The 22,345-nt window shown below is 40.3% G+C and overlaps 2 protein-coding genes and 1 long non-coding RNA gene across 4 annotated transcripts in view; 2 read left to right on the forward strand and 1 right to left on the reverse strand.

Annotated features, from left to right (window-relative positions):
* GGTA1 (glycoprotein alpha-galactosyltransferase 1 (inactive)) overlaps positions 1-5,023 on the forward strand; it is a 50,995-nt gene extending 45,972 nt beyond the window's left edge. For both annotated transcript variants that reach the window (XM_087822846.1, XM_087822845.1), the window contains one exon: positions 2,531-5,023. In XM_087822846.1, the coding sequence (XP_087678972.1) occupies positions 2,531-3,224 (694 nt within the window). In that variant the 3' untranslated portion in view covers positions 3,225-5,023. The remainder of the gene's footprint in view (positions 1-2,530) is intronic.
* Positions 3,278-22,345, reverse strand: part of LOC148091866 (uncharacterized) — a 59,884-nt gene continuing 40,816 nt past the window's right edge. Inside the window, exon 5 of the long non-coding RNA XR_015715419.1 lies at positions 3,278-3,775. This is a non-coding gene — a long non-coding RNA (uncharacterized LOC148091866). The remainder of the gene's footprint in view (positions 3,776-22,345) is intronic.
* LOC107537665 (N-acetyllactosaminide alpha-1,3-galactosyltransferase-like) lies at positions 9,067-21,141 on the forward strand. The gene is made up of 6 exons (XM_016213739.2): positions 9,067-9,257; positions 10,007-10,092; positions 11,262-11,294; positions 11,959-12,009; positions 16,322-16,453; positions 20,433-21,141. The coding sequence occupies exons 2-6, from the start codon at positions 10,013-10,015 to the stop codon at positions 21,139-21,141; spliced, it is 1,005 nt and encodes a 334-aa protein (XP_016069225.1). The 5' UTR covers positions 9,067-9,257; positions 10,007-10,012.

Here is a 22,345-nt window from a genome sequence, read left to right on the forward strand (position 1 = left end):
GTCAGTATTAAAATCGACCTTGACTTCTTGTTCCAACTGTTGAAATGTTTGTGAGGGTCCCCCTGGGCCTCAGAGGCTATTCATGACTTGTGTGAAGGATCAGATAGGAGGATGTTATAATGGGACCATTTCAGTCTCGTTTGTGCTGAGGCCCTCAAAAGATGGCAAAAACAATAATCGATGAGCGGGCTTCCTTCCCACCTCAGAGGGAGGGCCTCAGGTTACAGATAAAGGTGTCGGCTACACACTGAGCCCAGGGTGTACAGCTCACCCACAGCTACCTCACCCCGACTGCCATGGCTTTCTCTGGAAATCTCCAAAATGACAATGGTCAGTGCATCATTCTCTCTCCTATGCTCTCAAGACCCAGGACCGAGGACAGATGCACTCACAGCAAGTTCTTGGTCCAGCCTGTCCTAAGTGCGGTGATTTTCCACATGCGCGTGGCTGACAGCTCCTCCATGGGCTCCTCGGGCTCCCCTACCCTGGCCCTCCTGGGGGCCTTGGGCCCCCGGAGATTTGGCTGGCCAGAGCTCCCTCCTCCAGAGGTTGGATAGGCTCCTCTTTCAGCTTCCGTTTCCACATGTAGAATGTTTCTCCCCAAACTGCAATCATTCTTACTTGAAATTGGTAGCTTATAATATCAGTTTTAAAATATAATGCATTTCGCAGTTTTGGGGATTTTGTCTTCAAAACCACCAAAAGTTCAATTTTCCTATCCACCTCCCCCCCCTCTTGGCCTTTTCATCTCTACCTTTTCTGAAAGCCGGGCCCAGGTAGATCTGAGGTTGAGGTCTGCCCCCATAGGGTGTAAAGGAGAGCGCCATGAAGATCTGATAGCTCCTCTAAGTCTTTCTCCAACCCAGAGCTCAGAGGCCATTGCTGGCACCATACTGATTAAGTCCTAATGTCACTCACTGACTGTGCTGATCCCAGGAACCTAGGTAGCATCTCTAACAGAAGAGGGTAACTCTGGAATTTTGACATTTTTACTAGAAGAATCTGTATTGTTATGAGTCCAGAGTCAATGCTCACTCAGCTCACCTAATCCTTTGGCACGAGAGGGGACAAGCCAGCCACGATGCAGGTTGATATGATCCTGGTGTTTCCAAAGAGAACAGAACGTTGCCCACTGCCCCACAATGACTTCAACCAACAGTTGTGTCAACGAAAGAAACATCTAAACCTATAAAAAATTTTTATAGGATTTTATTTGACCCAAACTGACGACAACGACCAGAAAACAAGACCTCAAATGCCCTGGAGAATGCCAGTTTTGCAGTTTCTTTTACGCATTTTAAATTAAGGAGGGAACATAAGAAAGATTACATGAGGGTGGAAGAAAGCAAGGTTTAAGATAGTTAACAAGATTATGTGCTCGCTTAAGGGTGGTACCTTTCTTTCAAGGGTGTGTTAACCTAGGTGCACAGAAACAATGGACAGGGCTTGCTTAAGTCAAAAATAAACCTTTTACTAAAGGAAGTTATATGCCTGGGGTGTGACTACCCACCCTGATCTATCCAGTTAGGAATTTATGACCAGGTCACCTTGTTTATATTATGTAGAGCCCCTTTTTGGTCCACAGTTGTAACTCTGCAGAACTAAAGGGTAAATGGCATATCTGGTGAAAGCCCTAGCCCTCCACTCTGAGGCAGGAGGGGAGTGTATTCATCAGCAATGAATCTTCACAAGGGTGGATCTGGACTTTTAGGAGGTGTGATGTTTGGTTTATTTTCAAATAACAATGCAATCTCGGTGCTTTCATTTCTAAACACCGTTAAACCACACAATGGCTCAAGTCCTTCCCCCAGGATTGTCTCCCAGCTTCAGGGCACTGTAAATTTTTCTTAAAGATGCAAAGCACCAAAGGATTTCCTGGCCATCAGCCACAGAGCCATGTCAAAGTCCTTCTTTATACTGCTCAGATATATGTTCTCCATTTAAAGACTCCCTTAGGTTTCCAGAGGCCACCATTAAAAACACACTTTGGTAGTAAAGAAAGGGAGCCACCAAAGTGGCAGATGATAGTAAATATCATTTTCGTTACAGTTGAAGCTGGTATTGGAGAATGTGGCTCATATCTGCAGGCCCTAGGCCTCCTAACACTGAACCACCGAAGTAGGAAGACTTAGGCACCCAGGCAACTACAGCGCTAGAAACTTCAGGCCTCTGGACATGGGAGTAGGACCTGTACCACTAAATGTCTGTCCTGTAAGGCCCAAAGCACACATACTATCTCCAACTAGTCAGCTTCCAAGAGTGAGAGGAGAAGAGGGGGCAGGGCTGTTCCTGGCCAGTCGCCTTTCCAAAATTGGCAGTCAGATAAGTCACTCCACCCCCCCAAGACAGAGTGACTCAATAGTGGAGGACAATTAGGAATGTTATGGTAACAGACACGTGAAAATGTACATCTGGGGTGAGGAAAAACATTTGTCTCCTAAACTTGAAAATACAAACAACATTTTAGAATAGTACGTGGTCTCCTACAGCGTCCCAAAGGTTACATTTGCCCCGTTCTTCTTTGTTTCAGATACATTGAGCACTACTTGGAGGAGTTCTTAACATCTGCCAATAGGCACTTCATGGTTGGCCACAAAGTCATCTTTTACATCATGATGGATGATGTCTCCAGGTTGCCTTTGATAGAGCTGGGTCCTCTGCGTTCCTTCAAAGTGTTTGAGGTCAAGCCTGAGAAGAGGTGGCAGGACATCAGCATGATGCGCATGAAGACCATTGGGGAGCACATTGTGGCCCACATCCAGTACGAGGTCGACTTCCTCTTCTGCATGGACGTGGACCAGGTCTTTCAAGACACCTTTGGGGTGGAGACCCTCGGCCAGTCAGTGGCTCAGCTACAGGCCTGGTGGTACAAGGCAGATCCTCTTGACTTTACCTATGAGAGACGGAAGGAGTCCGCAGCATTCATTCCGTATGGCCAGGGGGATTTTTATTATCACGCGGCCATTTTTGGAGGAACACCCATTCAGGTCCTAAACATCACCCAGGAGTGCTTCAAGGGAATCCTCCAGGACAAGAAAAATGACATAGAAGCTAAGTGGCATGATGAAAGCCACCTAAACAAGTATTTCCTTCTTAACAAACCCACTAAAATCTTATCTCCAGAATATTGCTGGGATTATCATATAGGCCTGCCTTCAGATATTAAGACTGTCAAGTTATCTTGGCAGACAAAAGAATATAATTTGGTTAGAAATAACATCTGACTTTAAATTGTTCCAGGAGGTTTCTTAATTTGAGAGAGGATTCTGGCCACTTCTTCAGAAAAGTAACACTTAATTTTAACTTTAAAAAAATACTAACAAAACACCAACCCAGCAAGTCCTACTATTCTTCCTTGTAACTTTGAGCCTTGTAATATGGGAGAATGAACCTCTGGTAATCAGGTGTAAATTCCCAATAATTTCTTATCTATTCTGGGTTTGGGGGAAATACTATCAGTTGAACTAAAAAAATAAAAATTGTTACAGGCCAAAAAAAAAAAAAAAAAAGCCAGAAACACTCTACACGTGCCAGGTAAAGTACTGGAGGAAAGGGTGCTGAGTTAAAGCAACGTAGGTTGCTTTGCAGCAAGAGAACTTGCAGTGAGGACGCAGCCTGCTTGGCAGTCCTCAGATGGCTTCAGGAGCAGGTCGCGCCGGGCCGTCTGCAGTGCTTACCCTCTTCTCACAATGTTGTTTGGCTTCTGTGCGAAAGACTGGTCGAGATTCCCAGTGGGTGGATATCGTGGTGGCGAATGTTCCGAGTCACACGGAATCTGAAGGAAGTGAAAACAAAGCCTCAAAGTGAGTTTGCCGTGAGGTAACAGAGTGGAAAGAGAGGGGACTGGTCGAGGTTGGGCAGTGCCACCTCGGAGGCCACAGGACGTGGACTGGCACTTAAATATAGCGTGGATTCAGGCGCTGAATGGGAGGGGGCGATGTGGATGGTCTCCAGCCTCCCTGATCCCACGACACCCAGAGCAGAGGGGACTTGAATGGAAGATGCTTCTTTTGCCGTCACAGTCTGCCAGTCCTGCAGCTTGTCTTCAGGTCCTTGGCCAGAAGTGGGTGGTGTCAGAAAACAAAGGCCCACCGTGGATTGAAGAGGCTTGCAAGGAGTTACATTTTCTGGACCTGGGCTTCATGACAACCAGTCATCAGCAAGTCCTGCTGCCACCTGCTCTAACCCTCGGGGTCCCTCAGCCTGTCATGCCCCGCTTGGAGGGCTGCCATCAGGAGTGGATTGGAGGAAAAGCCCTCCCATCAAGTAACCTCATTTTCCCCTGCCCCATCTGCACTACTGAGGTGTAACAACCAGATGCATTTAATAAAATGGTTCATTGATTTTATATCAAAAGCAGAGGATGGCAATGGGAGACCCAGTCCTTATAACTGAACAGCTTAACATTCAATTCCCTTCTCTAAGAGAAGTTATGAAATCCTACATATTATTTAAAGTTAAGCAATTCAATGTAAAGGAAGTTAGGAGGGAACATTTACATATTTATATTTTGCTTGTGTTCCAGTTAAAGTAATTTGTTTCCTTTTTTAAGCATTTTATTTGAAGAATCATTGCTCTGGCTTGACGTTCAGCACAGTGGGCTTCTCTGATAAAAATGAAACCTACGTTTTTCTCTACTATTGTACTGTGCCTCCTACTCTTCACTTCTTGCCAAAAAAATGTCACAATCCAGCAAAACAAAACCAAGAAAAATCCTGAAGTGGACTTTTAAAAGAAAAAGGAGATCATACATCAGTTAGGACACTTGCTTCTCTGTAACTCAAGTTTTCTGGAATATACTCTGGAGTAGGGGAAGTTAATGGTTTAAGTCCTGAACCAAAGAAATGATCTATCCTGAAAGATTAAAGGACTCATGTTTACATTTGAAGGACTCTTGATTTTTTTTTTTTTATTCATTTAAATTTCAAGTGGACAAACTCAAGATCTCATGAATAGTTATTCTTAAACATTAAAAAAAAAATAAAATTCCTGATTTACAATTAAATAAATTATTTTCTCAGTATATTCTGGTCTGGTGATGGATTGTGCATTTTCTCCCAAAGATGTTCAGAATTGTCAGTTCTAGAATTTTAAATTCTTAGACTCCAGGAACTCCTTCTAAAAAACATGTCCGCAATTACAAAGATAGGAAGAACATGGTTGAGATTTGCAGACCTTTCAAACAAATGCTCATAGATGCTGAAGTAATTAACTGCCAGTGGAAGACCCAGTAGGAAACAGCTTGTCCCTGAAGCCTGGGGTCGGGTATCAGGGCAAAGGAAGAAAACAATGCCTTAACTATATCTGGGCTTATTAGTCCTGACCTCTGGGGAATGTATCTGGCCAAGGAAGCTTAGGAAAGGCTGGATTTCCAGCAGTCCGGGCACATGTATTTGTAATATAAAGATTAAAGCTGACCCGGCTGATGGCGTGTGGTGCACTGGGTATTCAACAGGGCATGATGCCCTCTTAGCAGAGTAGTGTTCTCCTTTTACAGATGAGCGGGTGAGGTTCAGAAAGGTTAAGCCACTCAGCTGGGAAGCGCTGAGCTGAAGTTGAAACCAGAGAACCTGAAAAGGATAAGTGTTGACACTGTACACATACGGAGGACCACGTTTCATACGGAGGAAAATGCAACTTCACAGAAAAAAGGGGCATCTTTGCCATAAGAATATTTTAAAAACTAGATATGTTTCCTGCCTGTGCCATTCCCCATTTTTTATGCACTAAACCTGCCCCAAGTGCATTAAATTAGTTAAAATGGACTGTGTTAAAAAAAAAAAAAAAAAAAGACTATGCGATCATTCTTATCTTTACACAGTGCATGCAGGGCTGATCTAAGCCCTTTGGGCACATGAGCTGTTCTGCCAAAGCAGTACCTTGGAGGGTGTAACTGGGCAGAGGAGCGGGTGGAAGGGACAGCCACACCTCCCACTCTGCCTCTAATCTAGGGGTCACGTGCAGCTGGAAGGGGAGAAGCTTCTTTAAGGCTAGAGGGTCTGACATTCTCCCAGCCAAAGTCACTGTGTGATTTATTAATGAGAGAACCACAGCTGTGGCAATACTTAGAGTTACAAGTATTTTTAAATGTACCTTATGTGAATTAATAACAGACATAGTAGCATACAAGTGTGAAACATCATAGGAAGCAAGAATGCCTGACACGCAATGCATACATTAAGGAGAAAGGAGGGTTAAGCTGAGATCCATTGGTCAAAACCTCAGATCTAAAAGGGCGCAGAGCTGGGATTCAAACCCAAGACTGTCTGACTCTAAATCCTTTGTTCTTTCCATAGCCCCAGTCTGCTTCCCTCTTTCACACTCTTACACACCCCATCTTCTTTTTGAAATTTGGGGACGCCAAGGAATCACCATCAAAGGCTCTCAATTCCTTTCTTGGGCATTAAACAACTTAGTAGAACAAAAACTCTTCAGACGCAGAATGTAGGTCTCAACACTTCATATAGCCAAGTTCAAGAAGCAGCCAAACAAAAGCTGAGCAATCCAGGCACAGGGAAGTTAGGGGCTAAGGGCCAAGGGAGTGTGCAGGAGGGAAGGGTGTCTGGTGAAGTGGAAGTAAGACGTGGAGTAGCTGACTCTGAATTGAATTTTGAAAGCGAGAAGGGGATCAGTGTGAAGAGTAAGAGATGGAATGAGATTTCAGAGGGAGGAGCAGCAGATGTAAGGCACAGAAGACTGTGATAAGATTTTCATAGAGGCTCACACAAATGGTGTGAAAAGCAGCAAAGACCAAGAGATCGCTTTGGCTGGTTGAAAACTCCACATTTGCCCAGCATTGGTGGCTCTCTCTCTCCCCCTCCCAGCAATGCTGTGTGATTTCTATGGACACTGGTGCCATGTGATCCAGAATAAGCCAATCAGCACCTTTCATTGTTCGGTGTCAATGACTGATTCAGGGGTGGGCAGGTGACCCAAACTAGATGACCCAATCAACGTGAATCTCAGGTCCTCAGGAAATGAGGAAGCATGTAACCTTGGGAGCTGCTAACACCTCTGGTGACCCAAAGGGAGGCCAGCATTAGGATGAAACTGACAATAGGAATGGAAGAGCAAGGAACCTGAAGGAAACCCACTCCTTGATGACAGCCCTCAGCTGTAGGCTCCAGCCTTACCTAGAGCCCACACTGTCTGTGGGCTTTTAGAATGTGTGAGCCAGTAAAGTACCATTACTGTTTAAGTCAGTTGGAATTGGGCGTTCTCTTATAACTGAAAATATCTCCATTGAACCCTTCTGGCATAATTAGTTCCTTACAGGCGGGACTGCAGGCTGCCTTTGCGTCAGCTCCAGCACCTGTTACATCACCATCTCAGAGGCATGCCCTAATGAATATCTACACGAAGAATGAGTGAATCATCACATCCACTCCCATCATGCCTCCGAAGAGGTGCTTTTTTAATTAAGATTTTTTTTAATTTTTTATTATGGACTCATACTTTTATATCTGGCACCTGAAACTTTTCCTCCCGTAGTATATAGTACAGAAACTCGGGAGGCGCAGCCTGAGCTTCAGGCTCTAACCTGGTGCATAACCTACTGGGTTCAGTGCTGCTTACGGTCAAATTTGCTCCATCAGTGTAGAGCAGTGGTCTCAACCAGGATGATTTTACACCTTCACTCTCCAGCCTCCGCGCTGGCTCCAGGGATACTTGGCAATATGTGAAGATATTGTTGGCTGTCACAACTTTGGTGGGGGTGGGGGGTGGGGGGGGTGGGGGGGGGTTACTATTCACACCTAGTGGGGGAAGGCCAGGGATGTTGCTAAACATGCTAAAATGCACAGGAAAGCCCCCAGGACAAAGAACTGTCTGGCTCAAATGTGATGAGGTTGAAGAACCCTGGTGTAAAATTACCTTGAACTTCATTGAGAAAGAAGCATGGGAGAGCCAATATGCATAATTCCCACGCATCTGTACCTGAGGAATAGTCCTGGTGAGCATCGGAAGCTTGGCACTCGCGTCTCAGCGCTCCTACAGCGCTCACAGCGAAGATAAAAGAAGAGGGCGGCTCCCTGTTATTGGGCACTGGAGGGCAGGGATTTTCAGAGTAACACTGTTCTTCTAAGCGACTGCAGTGATTAAAAACAAACCTCTTTTCTGAACCTGGTGAAGACTGCCCATTTATAGAAATAGATATGAATTTTACATATAAATGAAAATAACTATAAATATTTAAAGTATGGGGCTATGAAAAAGCCAAAGTTAGAATACGCTTTCCATGAATTGGCTGTAACTGTTGAAAATAAAAGGTGGTTATGCTAGCCAGGTGTTTCAGTTAAAGATATTTTGGTTGTAAGGAACAGACACCCCCTTGAGCTGTCAAAACCCAAAAGAGATAATGGAGAGGCTACTGGAGAGTTCCACTGAATAAAAGGCAGAGTTGACAACCAGTCAGTGGTGTACTGAAGCTGGTTCATTCCTGTGAGAGAGCCTGTTTGTTGTACACAATACTTCACAACTCCCTGTGCACATCACTACAACCAGCCCATGAGCAAGAGCTTGTGGAGTTTGCTTTTATGCTTAGATCTATAATTCATTTTGAATTAACTTTTGTATGGTGTGAGATACACACAATAATATGGGTGAGTTGCAAAACCTTGGAGTAAATGTAAGGAGTATCTACCGTACAATTTTATTTACACGATGTTCTACAGTAGGAATCATTCAGCTATGATAATAGAAATCAGAACACTGGTTTCCAGGGTGGGGGAAGGTAGTAATTCAAAAGGGCACAAGAAAAGTTAAATAAAGTGGTTTTCACATACACATGTGCATGTGTAACAAACCCAATAAAGTGTACAATTAAACTATGTTTTACTTTATGTAAATTATACTTCATTTAAAAACATGTTATAAAGCTTTAAAAAAATCTGTAAGAAAGAAACTTAAGTGATCTTATTTTTTAAAAAATGGACAAAATCCAGTCCCCTACAAAGAGAAGTTACAGGCATGTGAATTGTTATGATTGCAAGTATCTAGTTCTTTCATCATCAAAAGAGAATCTGATGACATCGTCATTCACAGAAGACTGAAGTAATAAACACAAAAACTGGAGAGTGCCATAGAACCAAAAAGAGGTTATCTGATTTATGATTTTTTCAAAGGTCTCAAAAGTTCCTGCTTGAAAACTGTCTGCCCTCTTAAGATTTTCCACGTCTACCCAAACCACTGTACCATAAATGTTAAGTCTTCAAGGAAGAAACTGTATAAAATACCTATGTGATCTTAGGAAAACAAAGGTAAGAGTTTGTCCCTAATTTCAACCAAATTAAGCCATATCCAATTTCTTTTCTGCACACAATTTTATATTCCACAGATTAAATATTACAAAAGAGTTATGTAAACTTAATAGCTAAAATTCCAAGATCAATGCACAAATAATCTAAAAATTATAGTTTAGCCTCCAGTGAGTGCCCTGAATCAATTGTATATTCAAATACTTTTGAGAGGGGCACATATTTTATACTGTTATCAGTTCTATCACCTATCTTGGAATGATCAACTTTATAACATTATTTAATTACAAATAATTAATAAGTCCCTTTATAATTATACAACTCTTTAGAGTCCAAGTAAAGTGTTTTCACAGTTTTCTCTTTTCTCTGACTCCCCAGAGTTAGGAGAGAAAGTGGCATAACTTTTCTATAGAAAAAAGCCCTTTGTACTTTAGAAAAGCCCTTTGTACTTTAGAAAAGTTGAATGAAGTTTATAAGAAGTCTTATATCAAGACCAGACTAGTTAATATCCTAACACTATAGGCAGATAGCTCAAATAAATGGTGTCTCTTCACTGACTCAACTCTACTTTCATATAAAGCAAAATCCAATGACCAAAGATTCCTTAAATCCTAGATAAAAACTATTCCTTAAATCCTAAAAAAACTTAAGTCATCTAGTTTAAGTCACAGAGAGGTGGGATTCAACACAGCTTACTCTGTTTACATTGTACTTTATTTAACCTACTTTTATCTGTTTCTTTTTTCTCCTAGTAAAGAATGAGATACAAAAGAAAAACAATTCTATTGTTTTTGCTTTTATTGTCTCTATGGGCCTTGCAAAGAGAGTATCAATTCAGGTAACTTTTTAAAAATAATGAATATTTTATTCTGATGTTTGGCAGGACCTGGTTATGTCAGAAAGGTTCTAGGCTCATCCCCTGAATAAATCAGTATGGAAGTGTATCGATCCCAATATACCCAAATATATACAAATGACATCCAAATATGTCAGCATAAATACAGCCTTCAGCATAAAAATTCTTTGTTTCTAATGAGATCAAAGCTAAATGTAATTTTTGTAGGCCAATATATGTGAGGAAAAGCATTGTTAAGCTGCCAAGACAGTTACTGTGTAATTACAGCAATGTAATGTCAGTAAATATTATATAGAGAAACTGCCATTTTTAAATAGGTTGCATCCTCTTTAAGAAACAGCCTTAATATTGGTGTCTCCAGGCACTATGCATGGTATTTTCCCTCCACATATTTGAGACAAGCAGAAAGACTTCATTTGCAATTAGCAAATTTCATTGTTTTAATGATAAGTTTCTCTCAAAGAATTTTATCTTTTTCTCTCAAAGAATTAGTTATTTTTTAAGATATAGCATGTACTTTTTATCCATCATTTGATATGATATAGCACATTAGTAATAGTTATGCCAAATCACCACAGTAATTATGTTCTTTACTGAACTCTACAACCAACCATGTACTTGGCACACACACAGTATGTGTCTTGGTCCATTCAGGCTGCTATGACAAAATACCCTAGACTGGGTGGCTTATGAGCAACAGACATTTATTTCTCTCAGTTCTGGAGGCTGGCAAGCCCAAGATCAAGGCACCAGCAGATTCGGTGTCTGGTGAAGGCCTGTTCCTTGTTCACAGCCAGCCAGTCCCTCACTGTGCCCTCACATGGTGGAAGGGATGAGGGAGTTCTCTGTGATCTCTTTTTAAAAGGCACTAATCTCATTCATGAGGACTCTACCCTCCTGACCTAATCACCCCCAACAGCTGCACTTCCTAATACCATCACATTGGGAGTTAGGATTTCAACATATGAATCTGAGGGGGAACACAGACGTTACTGTTCATAACATTATGTGTTCATTAAATATTTGGTAATATTAGGTAAAATTAGGTAATAAAATGAATGGATTGACTGAGTATAACTCTAGTCATCTTAAATGTAGAAACCCTTTGTATAAGTTTGAAATTAATATAATGCTTTTTTATTTACCCTAAGCACAAAGAAACTACAGAGGATATATCAGTGCTGGTAAGGATTTATAACTACGCTATGACCTCTTCTTTGAGGACAAAACTGGTTGAAGGGCAATGGAGAACCTGCAAGTCCTTGGTTCCTGCAGACAGAGTAAACCAAAGCAGTTTTACAAACACATGTTGGAGATATTCGCTGAAGGTCAGAATACTGGGAGTCAAAGAAAGAGCAAACTGGCAGAGTGCTGTCTCTGACAGAGTGAGAACTGGTTAGGGGAACGAGTTACAGGAATCAGAACTCAGCCTATAGGAACCTTGCGCCCTTTACAGCTCTGCGAAAACGCATAGGAATAAAGCCTTGGCTAAAAGACTCAGGAGATTGTATTCAGCATATGCCACCTACAAAATCAGAAAGTTGAGGGAGTTTTCATTTGATGGCCGCTATTTTCTCTGTGAATTAGAAGAATGAGAATGAGAACTGTGGAAACAAGGATTTCTGGGCAGCACACAGAGTTACGTTCAGGTTGAAAATCGTGATTTTTCCATGCCACTACTATCAAAGTTCAGCACGGTTTTTCTTACTGATTCAGGTTCATTTTGCATTCAACATCTTATTATAATATAGCCCATGATTTGATAGTTATCTAATCACGTTATCTAATCCAGTTATCTCAAACTCTAGTAAGATATACTGTGATTCTTTGCTTTATTTTTCTTGATAGGTCCGTGAATACTCAACCAGAATTAAAGCTATCAGACTGGTTTTTCCCCAGGTAAGAGTGCCAAATCTAACGTGAGATCCATCCATAGGTTGCTCAGCAGAAGTGAACAGATGGCAAAAGTAGCATGGCTGGCACTCCAAATGTGGGAGAGCAGATGGACCTTTGACTACATTTTTTAAAATAAGCAGTGGCCAAGACCCATTGGGAATGGACATTAGGACCCACATCCTCCGTGAATGAGTGTGTAGGTAACAAAAATTCAAAGGTCCTAGAATGATGGCAGGTCAAACGTGTAAGGGTGTATTCAACACCATTTGGTCGATTCTTCTTATTTCACCAATGAGAGAACCAAAGCCCAGATCAGAGAGATGGGCTATCTGTGTACTTCATGTTTAATACAGCAGCTTTCCTCTAGCCTCTCCGCTTCCATCTTCTTATTCTACCCATCTATCTTTCATTCCGATGATACAGGATTTAAGGGTTTCACCTAATTAAAATGTGAAAGGAGACATCCATTTAAGATTATTACTGGATAACAGGTCCATGACATCCTCCCATGATATCATAACACAGAAAGCACACCAACTATTTAAACAGAGAATTTAATATAAAGAATTGTTACCTAGCATAAAGTTGTTAACTAGGAAACTTGAAAGACTGAAAAGAGAATCTGAGGTGATAGGAGGGGACAAAAACAGGAAGTAACTGTTCCTCAGAGCTGAAGAGACAAAAGGAAGAGGCTGGGATTATTAAACCTTAGAAACTTAAAGAAGCTCCAGGTGGTTAAACTCCAAAGCCACATATCTGGTGGTGTCTCTGAGCTCTACGGAGGCCTCTTGGGGCAGGGAACCAGACCTCTAATGAGCACAGAGAGACTGGTTTCACAAGTGCTGAAAAAACTGAAAGCTGGATTCAACTGCTGCTTTGGAGGGGAACTGCTATTGTTGTGGTAAAGATGCCTTGCTGGAATGGGACTTGCAGGAACAAGGCACTGACATGAAGCCCACAGGAAACAGGAGAAAGTTCCTTCTTCCTTCAAGCTTGTCATTTTCTTCCAGTGCCTGCTATTAGCGAAGCCTAACAGGGTGCCCACTGGCAAATATGGTTTACAGAGTCCAAGGTCAGCAAAATAAAGCAGAGTAGAGGGGGGTGGGTTTAGTTATGAAAGATAATAGCTTAATAACTGGCACAGAATCCCACTAAGACAAGTAAGGCTCAGGCTCGTAATGCAAAAGGATGATTTGTCACAACTGAAAAAAGGAGAAGAATATATAATCATTTAAAAAGATTCTAAATAGGCTACTAATAAAATTCAACTCCCATTGCTTTTTTTGTGTGAGTGTTTTTTTACTTAAACAACAGAAATTGATTTTTCCCCCCCCTCTTCTGAAGACAAAGTCAAAGATCAAGGTGTCTGGTAATTTTGGTTTCTCCTGAGGCCTCTCATCTTGGCTTGCAGGTGGCTGTCCTCTTGCTGTGTCCTCACATGGCCTTTTCTCTGAACACATGCATCCCTGGTATCTCCTCCTTTTATAAGGACACAAAATCTCGTTGGATTACAGCCCCACCATTATGACCTCATTTAACCTTAATTGCCTTTTCAAAGGCCCTATTTCCAAACAGTTACACAAGAGATTAAGGACTTCAGCAAATGAATTTGGGGGAGGAGACACAATTCAGTTTATAACAAGTTCTAAGATAATTAATAGAATCTTTTTCTTCTAATTGCACTTCAATTCCTATTGCATTTTTTCTCCTTGATGACAATTAAGGTTGAACATATTTTCATATGAATATTGCCAACTTGGGTATTCAGTTTTATAAACTGCCATTTCATCTCTCTCCTCTCCCTCCATCCCCCAAATAATTTATTTTTCTTACAGATTTGAAGAGGCTCTCTTTATATTCCAGGTATAATCTCATTGTCAGTTATACACTATGGGATATTTTCTCTCTGTAGCTTACTATTTTTTATTGAGGTAAAATTCACATAGTATAAAATTCACCATTTTAATATGTATAATTCAGTGGCTTTTAGTATCTCCACAATATTGTGCAACTATCACACTGTCCAATTCCAGAATATCTTCATCCCACTAAAAAGAAATCCTGTACCCATTAAGCAGTAACTCCTCATTCCCCTCTCCCCAGTCCCTGACAAACACTAATCTGCTTCCCGACTCTCTGGATTTACCTATTCTTGACATTTCATATGAATGATGTATAATATGTGGCCTTTTATGTCTAGCTTCTTTCACTTAGCGTATTTTCAAGGTGCATCTATGTTGTAGCATATATCAGTATTTCATTCCTTTTTATAGCTGAATAATATCCCATTGTTTGGAGGGTTTTTTTGTGTTTTTTTTTAAATTCCCACCAGAGGATATTTTTTCCTTTGCTTTTCAGAGAGAGTGGAAGGGAGAGAGAAACATCAATGTGACAGGGGCACATCAATTGGTTGTCCCCCACACACTGGGGATCAAGCCTGCAACCGAGGTACGTGCCCTTGGCTGGAATCGAACCTGTGGGCCAACCCTCTAACCAGTGAGCCAAACCGGGTAGGGCCCCAGGGAAAGTTTTTGCTAATTTTCTCCTTTGGATAGGCCATACATTCTTGTCTCTTTGCATGCATAATTTTTGGTTGAAAACTAGACATTTTGAATATTATGACGTGCTCTCTCTGGACATCAGGTTATTTTGCTCCTCAGAATTTGTTGTTCTTGCTTACTGTGGTTTGCAAGTGTGTGTCTGTCTAGTGACTTTTCTAAACAATTTTTTAAAGACTCTATTCTTTGTTTTGTTCGGTCTCAGAGTTCTCTGTTCTTTTAGCTCATGGTCAGAGAATGGTTTCACAGAGATTTCCATAAGTGCCTAGAGCCGGGGGCAGGGAGGATGTTGGAGGACAGAAGAAAGAAGGAGGAGGAGGAGGAGGAGGAGAAAATAAAATAAAATAAAACTAAGAAAAGAAGAAAAAAACTCTCCCAGACTTTGAAGACTGGCTCTATGTTTGGACCCTCCTTCAACATGGCCTGGCTATTTACAACTCTGCCTTAGCCTTCACTTCCTGCTTTCGTCATCCCTGAGTATCAGCAGGAGATGGAGTCAATGGGTCTTCACATATCTTCTCTGAGCAGGCGTCATGCCCTGAGCTTATGCATGGATTTCTCAATTCCACGTTATACACGGGATCTTGTCAAAGCCCTTACTTTCCAAAGAACTCTGAGGCTTTCAGCATATTTAGCTTTTATTCCAAACCATAACCTTTTGCCCCAGGTGGCACTGGTTAGTTCTTTTTTTAATGTTTTCAAGAAACACTCTCCACTTAGTCATTTTTCCATTCTGAGAGCTCTGAGTTAAGTGAAACAGTCAGTCCTTCCGAAAACTCTCAACAAACATAATTCCTTGGGAGTCTGATCCACTCTTCTCCCTCCAGAATCACATACTCACACTGAGAACATAATTTGCTATTTTCAATACTGCCACCATACTGGGGAGGGATTTGGTGTAAGGCTACATTAAAAAATACCACAAAGCTTTCCTACTCCTACCATATTGAGTCCCCTTTTTCTTTTTTTTTCTTTTTCTTTTTAAATCCTCACCAGAGGGTATTTTTTTCATTGCTTTTCAGAGAGAGTGGGAGGGAGAGAGAGGGAGGGGGAGGGGAGAGAGAGAGAGAGAGAGAGAGAGAGAGAGAGAGAGAGAGAGAGAGAGAGAGAGAGAGAGAGAAACAATGATGTGAGAAAGACACATCGATTGGTTGCCTCCTGTACGTGCCCTGACTGGGGCCAGGGATCAAGTCTGCAACTGAGGTACATGCCCTTGGCTGGATTCAAACCTGGAACCCTTCGGTCCGCAGGCCAATGCTCTAAACCACTGAGCCAAACCAGATAGGGCTGAGTCATCTTTTTCTTGATTTAACATTTGCTTGGTTGCTTTAAACCTTTGACTATCTTTCAAAGTTCTGACAAGGATGATTCTGGTAGTATGCAGTAACATCAGCACTGAAAACATTTAAGAGTATGAAAACTGGGAAGTTCCACTTTCAAAATATGGTTTCTGAAAATAATCAGTGTAAAAAAGACTAGGACCGGGAGATTTTGTCCAAATAAAAGATAAATTGTTACTTTACACTTTGGGCAATGTTTCAACTATGTGTCCTCAAAGGTCTTGAAATCACAGTATAACTAATCTTTAAGTGTACTTTTGTAATGATCTGGCCATTTCTGATAAGCTGTTTCTCCAGTTTATCATAACCATCAAGACTTAGGGTTAAGAGTAAGGAAATACTGTAATCACATAAGTAATATCTACTGCAATTTTATTAAAAGGCATTTTGTTCATAATTCTTATGTCTTACTTACAGAGCATCCATGAATGCAACTACCAACTGGTTAGCTCCGGTTGTGTGGCACGGTACATACAAAGAAGAAGTATTGGAAAATTATTATGCAAATCGTAAAATTACTGTGGGGCTGACTGTATTTGCTGTGGGAAGGTAGTTAATACTATGTGTCCTTTACATTCAGCTGTTTATTGTAGAAAATAAGAGATTATCAATAATTCTACCTCAAAAATCTAGAAAAAGTAGAGCGAAATAAAGCCAAAGGAAGCAGAAGTAAGGAAATAATAAAGATAAGAACAGAAATCCATGAAACTGAAAGCAATAGAGAAAAATCAATAAAACAAAAAGCTGGTTCTTTGGGGGAAAAATAAAATTTACAATCATCCAAGAAGTCTGGCAAAGAAAGAAAAAAAGACACAAATTACAAATATCAGGAAAGAAACAGGGTATATTTCCTCAGACCTTCAGATATCAAAAGGATAATCAGGGAATATTACAAAAAACTTTACACACATATATTTGACAACTTAGATAAAATGAACCCTGAAAACCACAAACCACCATAACTCACCCAACATGAAATAGATCATTTGAATAGCTACTGAGGAAATAGAATTTATAATTTTAAAAACTTCCAAAGTCTCCAGGTCCAGATGGTTTCACTGGAGAATTCTACCATATATTTAAAGAGGAATTAACATCAATTCTATACAATCTCTTACAAAAATAAAATAGTAGAGGCCTGGCCAGGCGTGCTCAGCAGTTGAGCATCGACTTAGGATCCAGGAAATTGAGATTCGATTCCTGGTCAGAGCACATGCCCAGGTTGCGGGCTCCATCCCCAGTTGGGGGCGTGCAGGAGGCAGCCGATCTATGACGACTGTCTCATCATTGATGTTTCAACTCTCTCTCTCCCTCTCCCTTCCTCTCTCTGAAATCAATAGATATTTTTTAAATTCTATTTTTTTAATATATCTTTTTAAATATATCTTTTCTTTAAATATATCGTGATTACAACGACATCACCTCCTCTTCTATTTCAGGACTAGCTTGGGTGAAATGGGACACTGGAGACTAAGGAATGTAACTACACCAGTAAAATCTTCCACATCTCATCCTCCTGTGGGAGTTTCTGAAAATGCTTATTTCACGGTGCCCCAAGAACCTCCACCTCATTCCCACTCATGTCTGGGAAAGCTGGCCCATTAATTCTTCTTGCAACAGAGGGAACACTTCTCAATTCATTTTATGAAGCAAGCGCTGCCCTGATAGCAAAATCATGCCAAAAAAGTGCATAAAGTATTAAGTTAAACAATGTATCTATAGTAACTTGCTATTAAATATGATAGTAATATATTCTTTATAAAGAAAAAAACACAGAGGAAGAAAGAGAGGGAGGGAGAGAACGAGGGAGGGGAAAAGGAAGGAGGAACAAAGAAAGAAAAAAAGGAAAGAGGGAAGAAGAAATATTTAGTGGCAACGACATGTAGCTCTGTAGGGAAAGACTTCCATAAATGATGCTGCAGAAAGTTGATGTCACCATGGGAAAATTAAAATTGTACCTCTATAGCATACAAGTATAAACAAACATCCAGTTGCAGGTATTTTAAAGACCAAAAGTTAAAGGAAAAACTGTAGTTTATCTTCATGAACTCAGGCTAGAAAAGCATTTCTTAATCTAGACATAGAAAATACTAATTATAAAGGAGAAGGCTGCTAAATGTGACTGTATTAAAATTAACTTTAACTAAGAAATGATCAGAGAAACCCAAACTGAGGATCATTCTACAAAATACCTGATCAGGACTCTTCAAAATAGTCCTGGTCATGAACAAGGAGTGAAACTGACACAGATTAGAGGAGACTAAGGAGACCTAATGACTAAATGCAATGTGTGTCCTGGATTGGATCCTGGAAACTATAAAAGCTATTAGGGGAAAATCCAGTGAAATCCAAATAGTTAATAGTACTTTACCACTGATAATTTCCTAGTTTTGACAAATGTGCCATGGTTTTATAAAATATTAACATTAGGGTAAGGTGGGTAAGGTGTACATGAGAGCTTTCTATAATATATTCACAACTTTTCAGTATATCTAATAACATTCCAAAATAGAAAGTTTTTTAAAAATTGAAAAAAATTAAGTTTTCCATTGTAGCATAAATGCGTGACCATCAGCTTTTTAAAATTATACATGCCTGGCATTAAGTTTTTTTTTAAGCACTCAATTTTTTTCCCATCACCATTTATCCCCTCTATGCCCTCTTCCACCTCCCCCCTGCCTCTCCCTCCACAATCACATTATTATCCATGAGTTCCCTCTTTTTTTCTTTTTTGCTCAATCCCCTCCACAACACCCCCCACCTTACCAGAGCTGGTATCCATTTCAGACATCCATCTCAAATAAACACATTGCCAGCTGTGACTTGGTTACTAGCTAAACGCCTAGATAAAGAGCCAGCTGCCCCACCCATGAAATTTCTCTTTTAGAAAGCCCCGGGGAACCTCCATAATTGACCGCTTGAGTAACCCCATTTCTTTCTTCCACACTTTACTTCCTGCTCTTACATTTTAAATTCAATAATAAAGAGTAAATTTGTGAAACCCTAGACAACCCATCCTCTACCCCAGTAAAGGCAGAACCCCAGGTCCGAGAGCTCTCTTTCTCCTCCCTCCTTCCCTCCTTCCCTTGTGATCCTGGGCACACACCATGTACACCCTCCAGGACTTGTGAGCCTTGTTTTTTCAAAGTTCCCTGATGGCTGTACTGAGGTGCATCTTGCAATCATAAGAACCATAAATGCTGGGCAGCCACACTGTTGGTAGGAAAATGTCTATGGGGGTCTCACCACAAGTAGCTGGGGCTCTGGTGAGTGGCTGTAGGCATTCCTAGCTCACAGCATCACTATCAATATGTTGAGACTGATACACAAAACATCCCTATATCACACCACACTCAAAAATTAATTCAAATGGATAATAGGCTTAGATGTGAAAGATAAAAAATAACAAAGCTACTAAAAGAAAACGTAGGAGATTTTCACTACCTTGAAAAAGCAAAGATTTCAGAAACATGACACAAAAGCACTAACCATAAAAGAAATGTAGATAAATTGGACTTCTTTGGATTTGAGTTGCTAGCTTCCAAGATTTCATTCTTTTTATTACTAAGTAATACTCCATTGTATATGTATGTATACCACATCTTTTCTTTTTTTAATTTATTGATTTGAGAGAGAAAGGGAGAGAGCAAGAAACATCAATTCCTTGTTCCACTTCTTTCTGCATTCATTGGTTGATTATTGTATGTGCCCTGGCCAGGGATGAAACCCACAGCTTTGGCATATGGGATGACACTCTAACCATGTACCACATCTTCTTTATTCATTCATCTGTTGATGAACACTTGGGCTTGGCTATTGTAAATAATGCTGCAATGAACGTGGGGTGCATATCTCTCTTCCAATTTTTTGTTTTCTTTGGATAAATGCCCAGAATTTAATTTTAATGATTATATAAACATTTTTTGAAGCTGTGCCACCTTTCCTTTTTAAATTTACCTGAGGCTATTTATTACTCTGAGACTCTTTACTGGCTTGAGAGACTGGAAATGAAAAGGTTTATTTTCCAATCCAGTAACCTTAGCACCATACTAAAGGCCACAAAACACGACAGTGCAGACAGTGGTGTATTAACTATCCCACTATTGACCGTTTATGCATAACTGCTTAAATACAACTCAAGAAGCATGTCTAGCCTGGCCGGCTTGGCTCAGTAGTTGAGCGTAGACTCATGAACCACAAGGACCACAAGACGGAGGTTCGATTCCCAGTCAGGGCACATGCCCGGGTTGTGAGCTCAATCCCCAGTAGGGGGCCTGCAGGAGGCAGCTGATCAATGACACTCTCTCATCATTGATGTTTCTCTCTCTCTCTCTCCCTCTCTCTCCCTCTCTGAAATCAATAAAAACATTTTAAAAAAAGATTTCCTACATTTAAAAAAAAGAAGCATATCTAATATTTGGTTGCTTAGTAGCATTTTTGGATAAACTACAGTCAGTGTAATTTAAATAGTATGTGTTCCACTAAAATACAAGAAAGTTAACTTAATTGTTTCTTTTTTACTTCACAGATATATTGATTTCTATTTGTACAGATTTATGACATCTGCTGATAAGTATTTTATGGTTGGCCAGAAAGTCATAATTTATATCCTGACAGATAACTTCTCCAAAGTGCACTGGATAGAGCTGGGTCGCTTCCATACAATGAAAGTTTTTAAAATTAAGCAAGAGAAGAGATGGCAAGATATTAGCATGATGCGCATGAAGACCATCAGTGAGCATGTTGTAGATCACATCCAATATGAAGTTGACTTCCTCTTCTGCATGGACGTGGATCAGATCTTCATGAAGAAATATGGACTGGAGACCCTGGGGGAGTCGGTGGCTCAGTTACATGCTTATTGGTATAAAGCACATCCTACAGAGGTGCCTTATGAGAGAAATCAGTCGTCAGAAGCATATATACCTATTGGTAAGGGAGACTTTTATTACCATGCTGCTGTATTTGGTGGCACACCTATGCAGGTTCTCAGCATTACCAGGGAGTGCAGCAAAGGAATCATGAATGATAAGAAAAATAACATTGAAGCAGTGTGGCACGATGAAAGTCACTTAAACAAGTATTTCTTTCTCCATAAACCCACTAAACTCTTGTCTCCAGAATATAACTGGGATATTCATAATAACCGTAGTCATGAAATTAGAGCTGTTAAAATGCGTTGGGCTTATAAGTTTTATAGCATTCTTAGAGTAACACCTAAGTCAAACCTTCCTTGACAGTTCTGAATTTAAGAGCATCGTTTTGTCTTATATCTTTGATAATTAGCACTTGACAAATTTTAGCACTAAAAAAAAAATCACTAACAAAATGGCAAGCCCACCAACCAACACAGAATACTCATATTTTCATTTGAATTGTATAACATGGGATGTAGCAGTTGCAGAGAGAATATATTGACACCAGATAATGATATAGTGACTTCATGTCCTCTGTGAATGTTTAGATATACTACTTATTGGACTGCATTGAACAAAATAGAATCTGACACAAGAAAGTGAAACCTGAAATATTTTCATTGACCCAAGTAAATATACATTTCTCATATTGTTTAAGGAAAGGGATCATCTAGAGGTATAGATAAGGGGAATTCACTGCAACTATACTAATATACTCTCTGTGTAAAACTTTGAGGACATTAAAGCTGCCACCAGATGCACAGACAGTTACCTAGGAAACTTTGAGTCATTCAAAAAGTACTATGTGTTTTAAAACTACAAGGTGTTTGTTGTAAAAATTAATGAAAATAAAATGAAAATAATATATAGGAAAATTGAAAGCCTTCCTTTACTCTCCCTTTGAAAACCTGTCCCTATTATACCTTTTCTATGCACTTACACACCCACCACATGAATATACACACACACACACACACACATGCTGTGTACTTATATAACATTTTACATAAATGGGTTTATCACACGCACACATACACAGATGCACACACATTTATCAGTAGTCAGGGTCCAGGTAGGAAAACAGTAGGTATTCCAAACAGTAGAAATTAAGATAGTAAACTGGACATATAGATGACAAAAGAGCTGAGAAGCACATAAGAAAAAGTGAGGAAACCTATAATTTTTTTTTAAATGAAGACAATAGCACTCCTAAGGCTAGAGAAGAAATTGTAAGATGTCCCAAATGAGCTACAACCTAGTATGAGTCGCCTGGCATGAGCTGGGATGACAGAGAGAGAAGTTCTAGTCACAGCTAAAGATGCCACTCAAAGGAAATGAGACAGAGAGACAGAGAGACAAAGAGACAGAAAGAGAGGGGGAGCTGGGAGAGGGTTTTCTTCTATTTTGCTCTCTTCTGCCATTGTTTTTCATTGTCTGATGCAAAGAAGTCTGGGAAATGGAGGTCTCTGCCACATTGAGCAGAGTGCGGGGAAAATGAGAGAAATCTGAGCATCAACAAACAAAT

This window comes from Miniopterus natalensis, chromosome 12 (assembly GCF_054644295.1).
Source record: "Miniopterus natalensis isolate mMinNat1 chromosome 12, mMinNat1.hap1, whole genome shotgun sequence".
In the NCBI taxonomy this organism is placed as follows: domain Eukaryota; kingdom Metazoa; phylum Chordata; class Mammalia; order Chiroptera; family Miniopteridae; genus Miniopterus; species Miniopterus natalensis.

What these genes read in the sequence shown, in the direction of transcription:
- LOC107537665 (XM_016213739.2), top strand. Translation starts at nt 10,013, where the DNA reads ATGAGATACAAAAGAAAAACAATTCTATTGTTTTTGCTTTTATTGTCT. An exon ending in CAAAGAGAGTATCAATTCAG is followed by an intron (nt 10,093 to 11,261) that starts GTAACTTTTTAA and finishes ATTTACCCTAAG; the next exon opens with CACAAAGAAACTACAGAGGA. An exon ending in CAGAGGATATATCAGTGCTG is followed by an intron (nt 11,295 to 11,958) that starts GTAAGGATTTAT and finishes TTTTCTTGATAG; the next exon opens with GTCCGTGAATACTCAACCAG.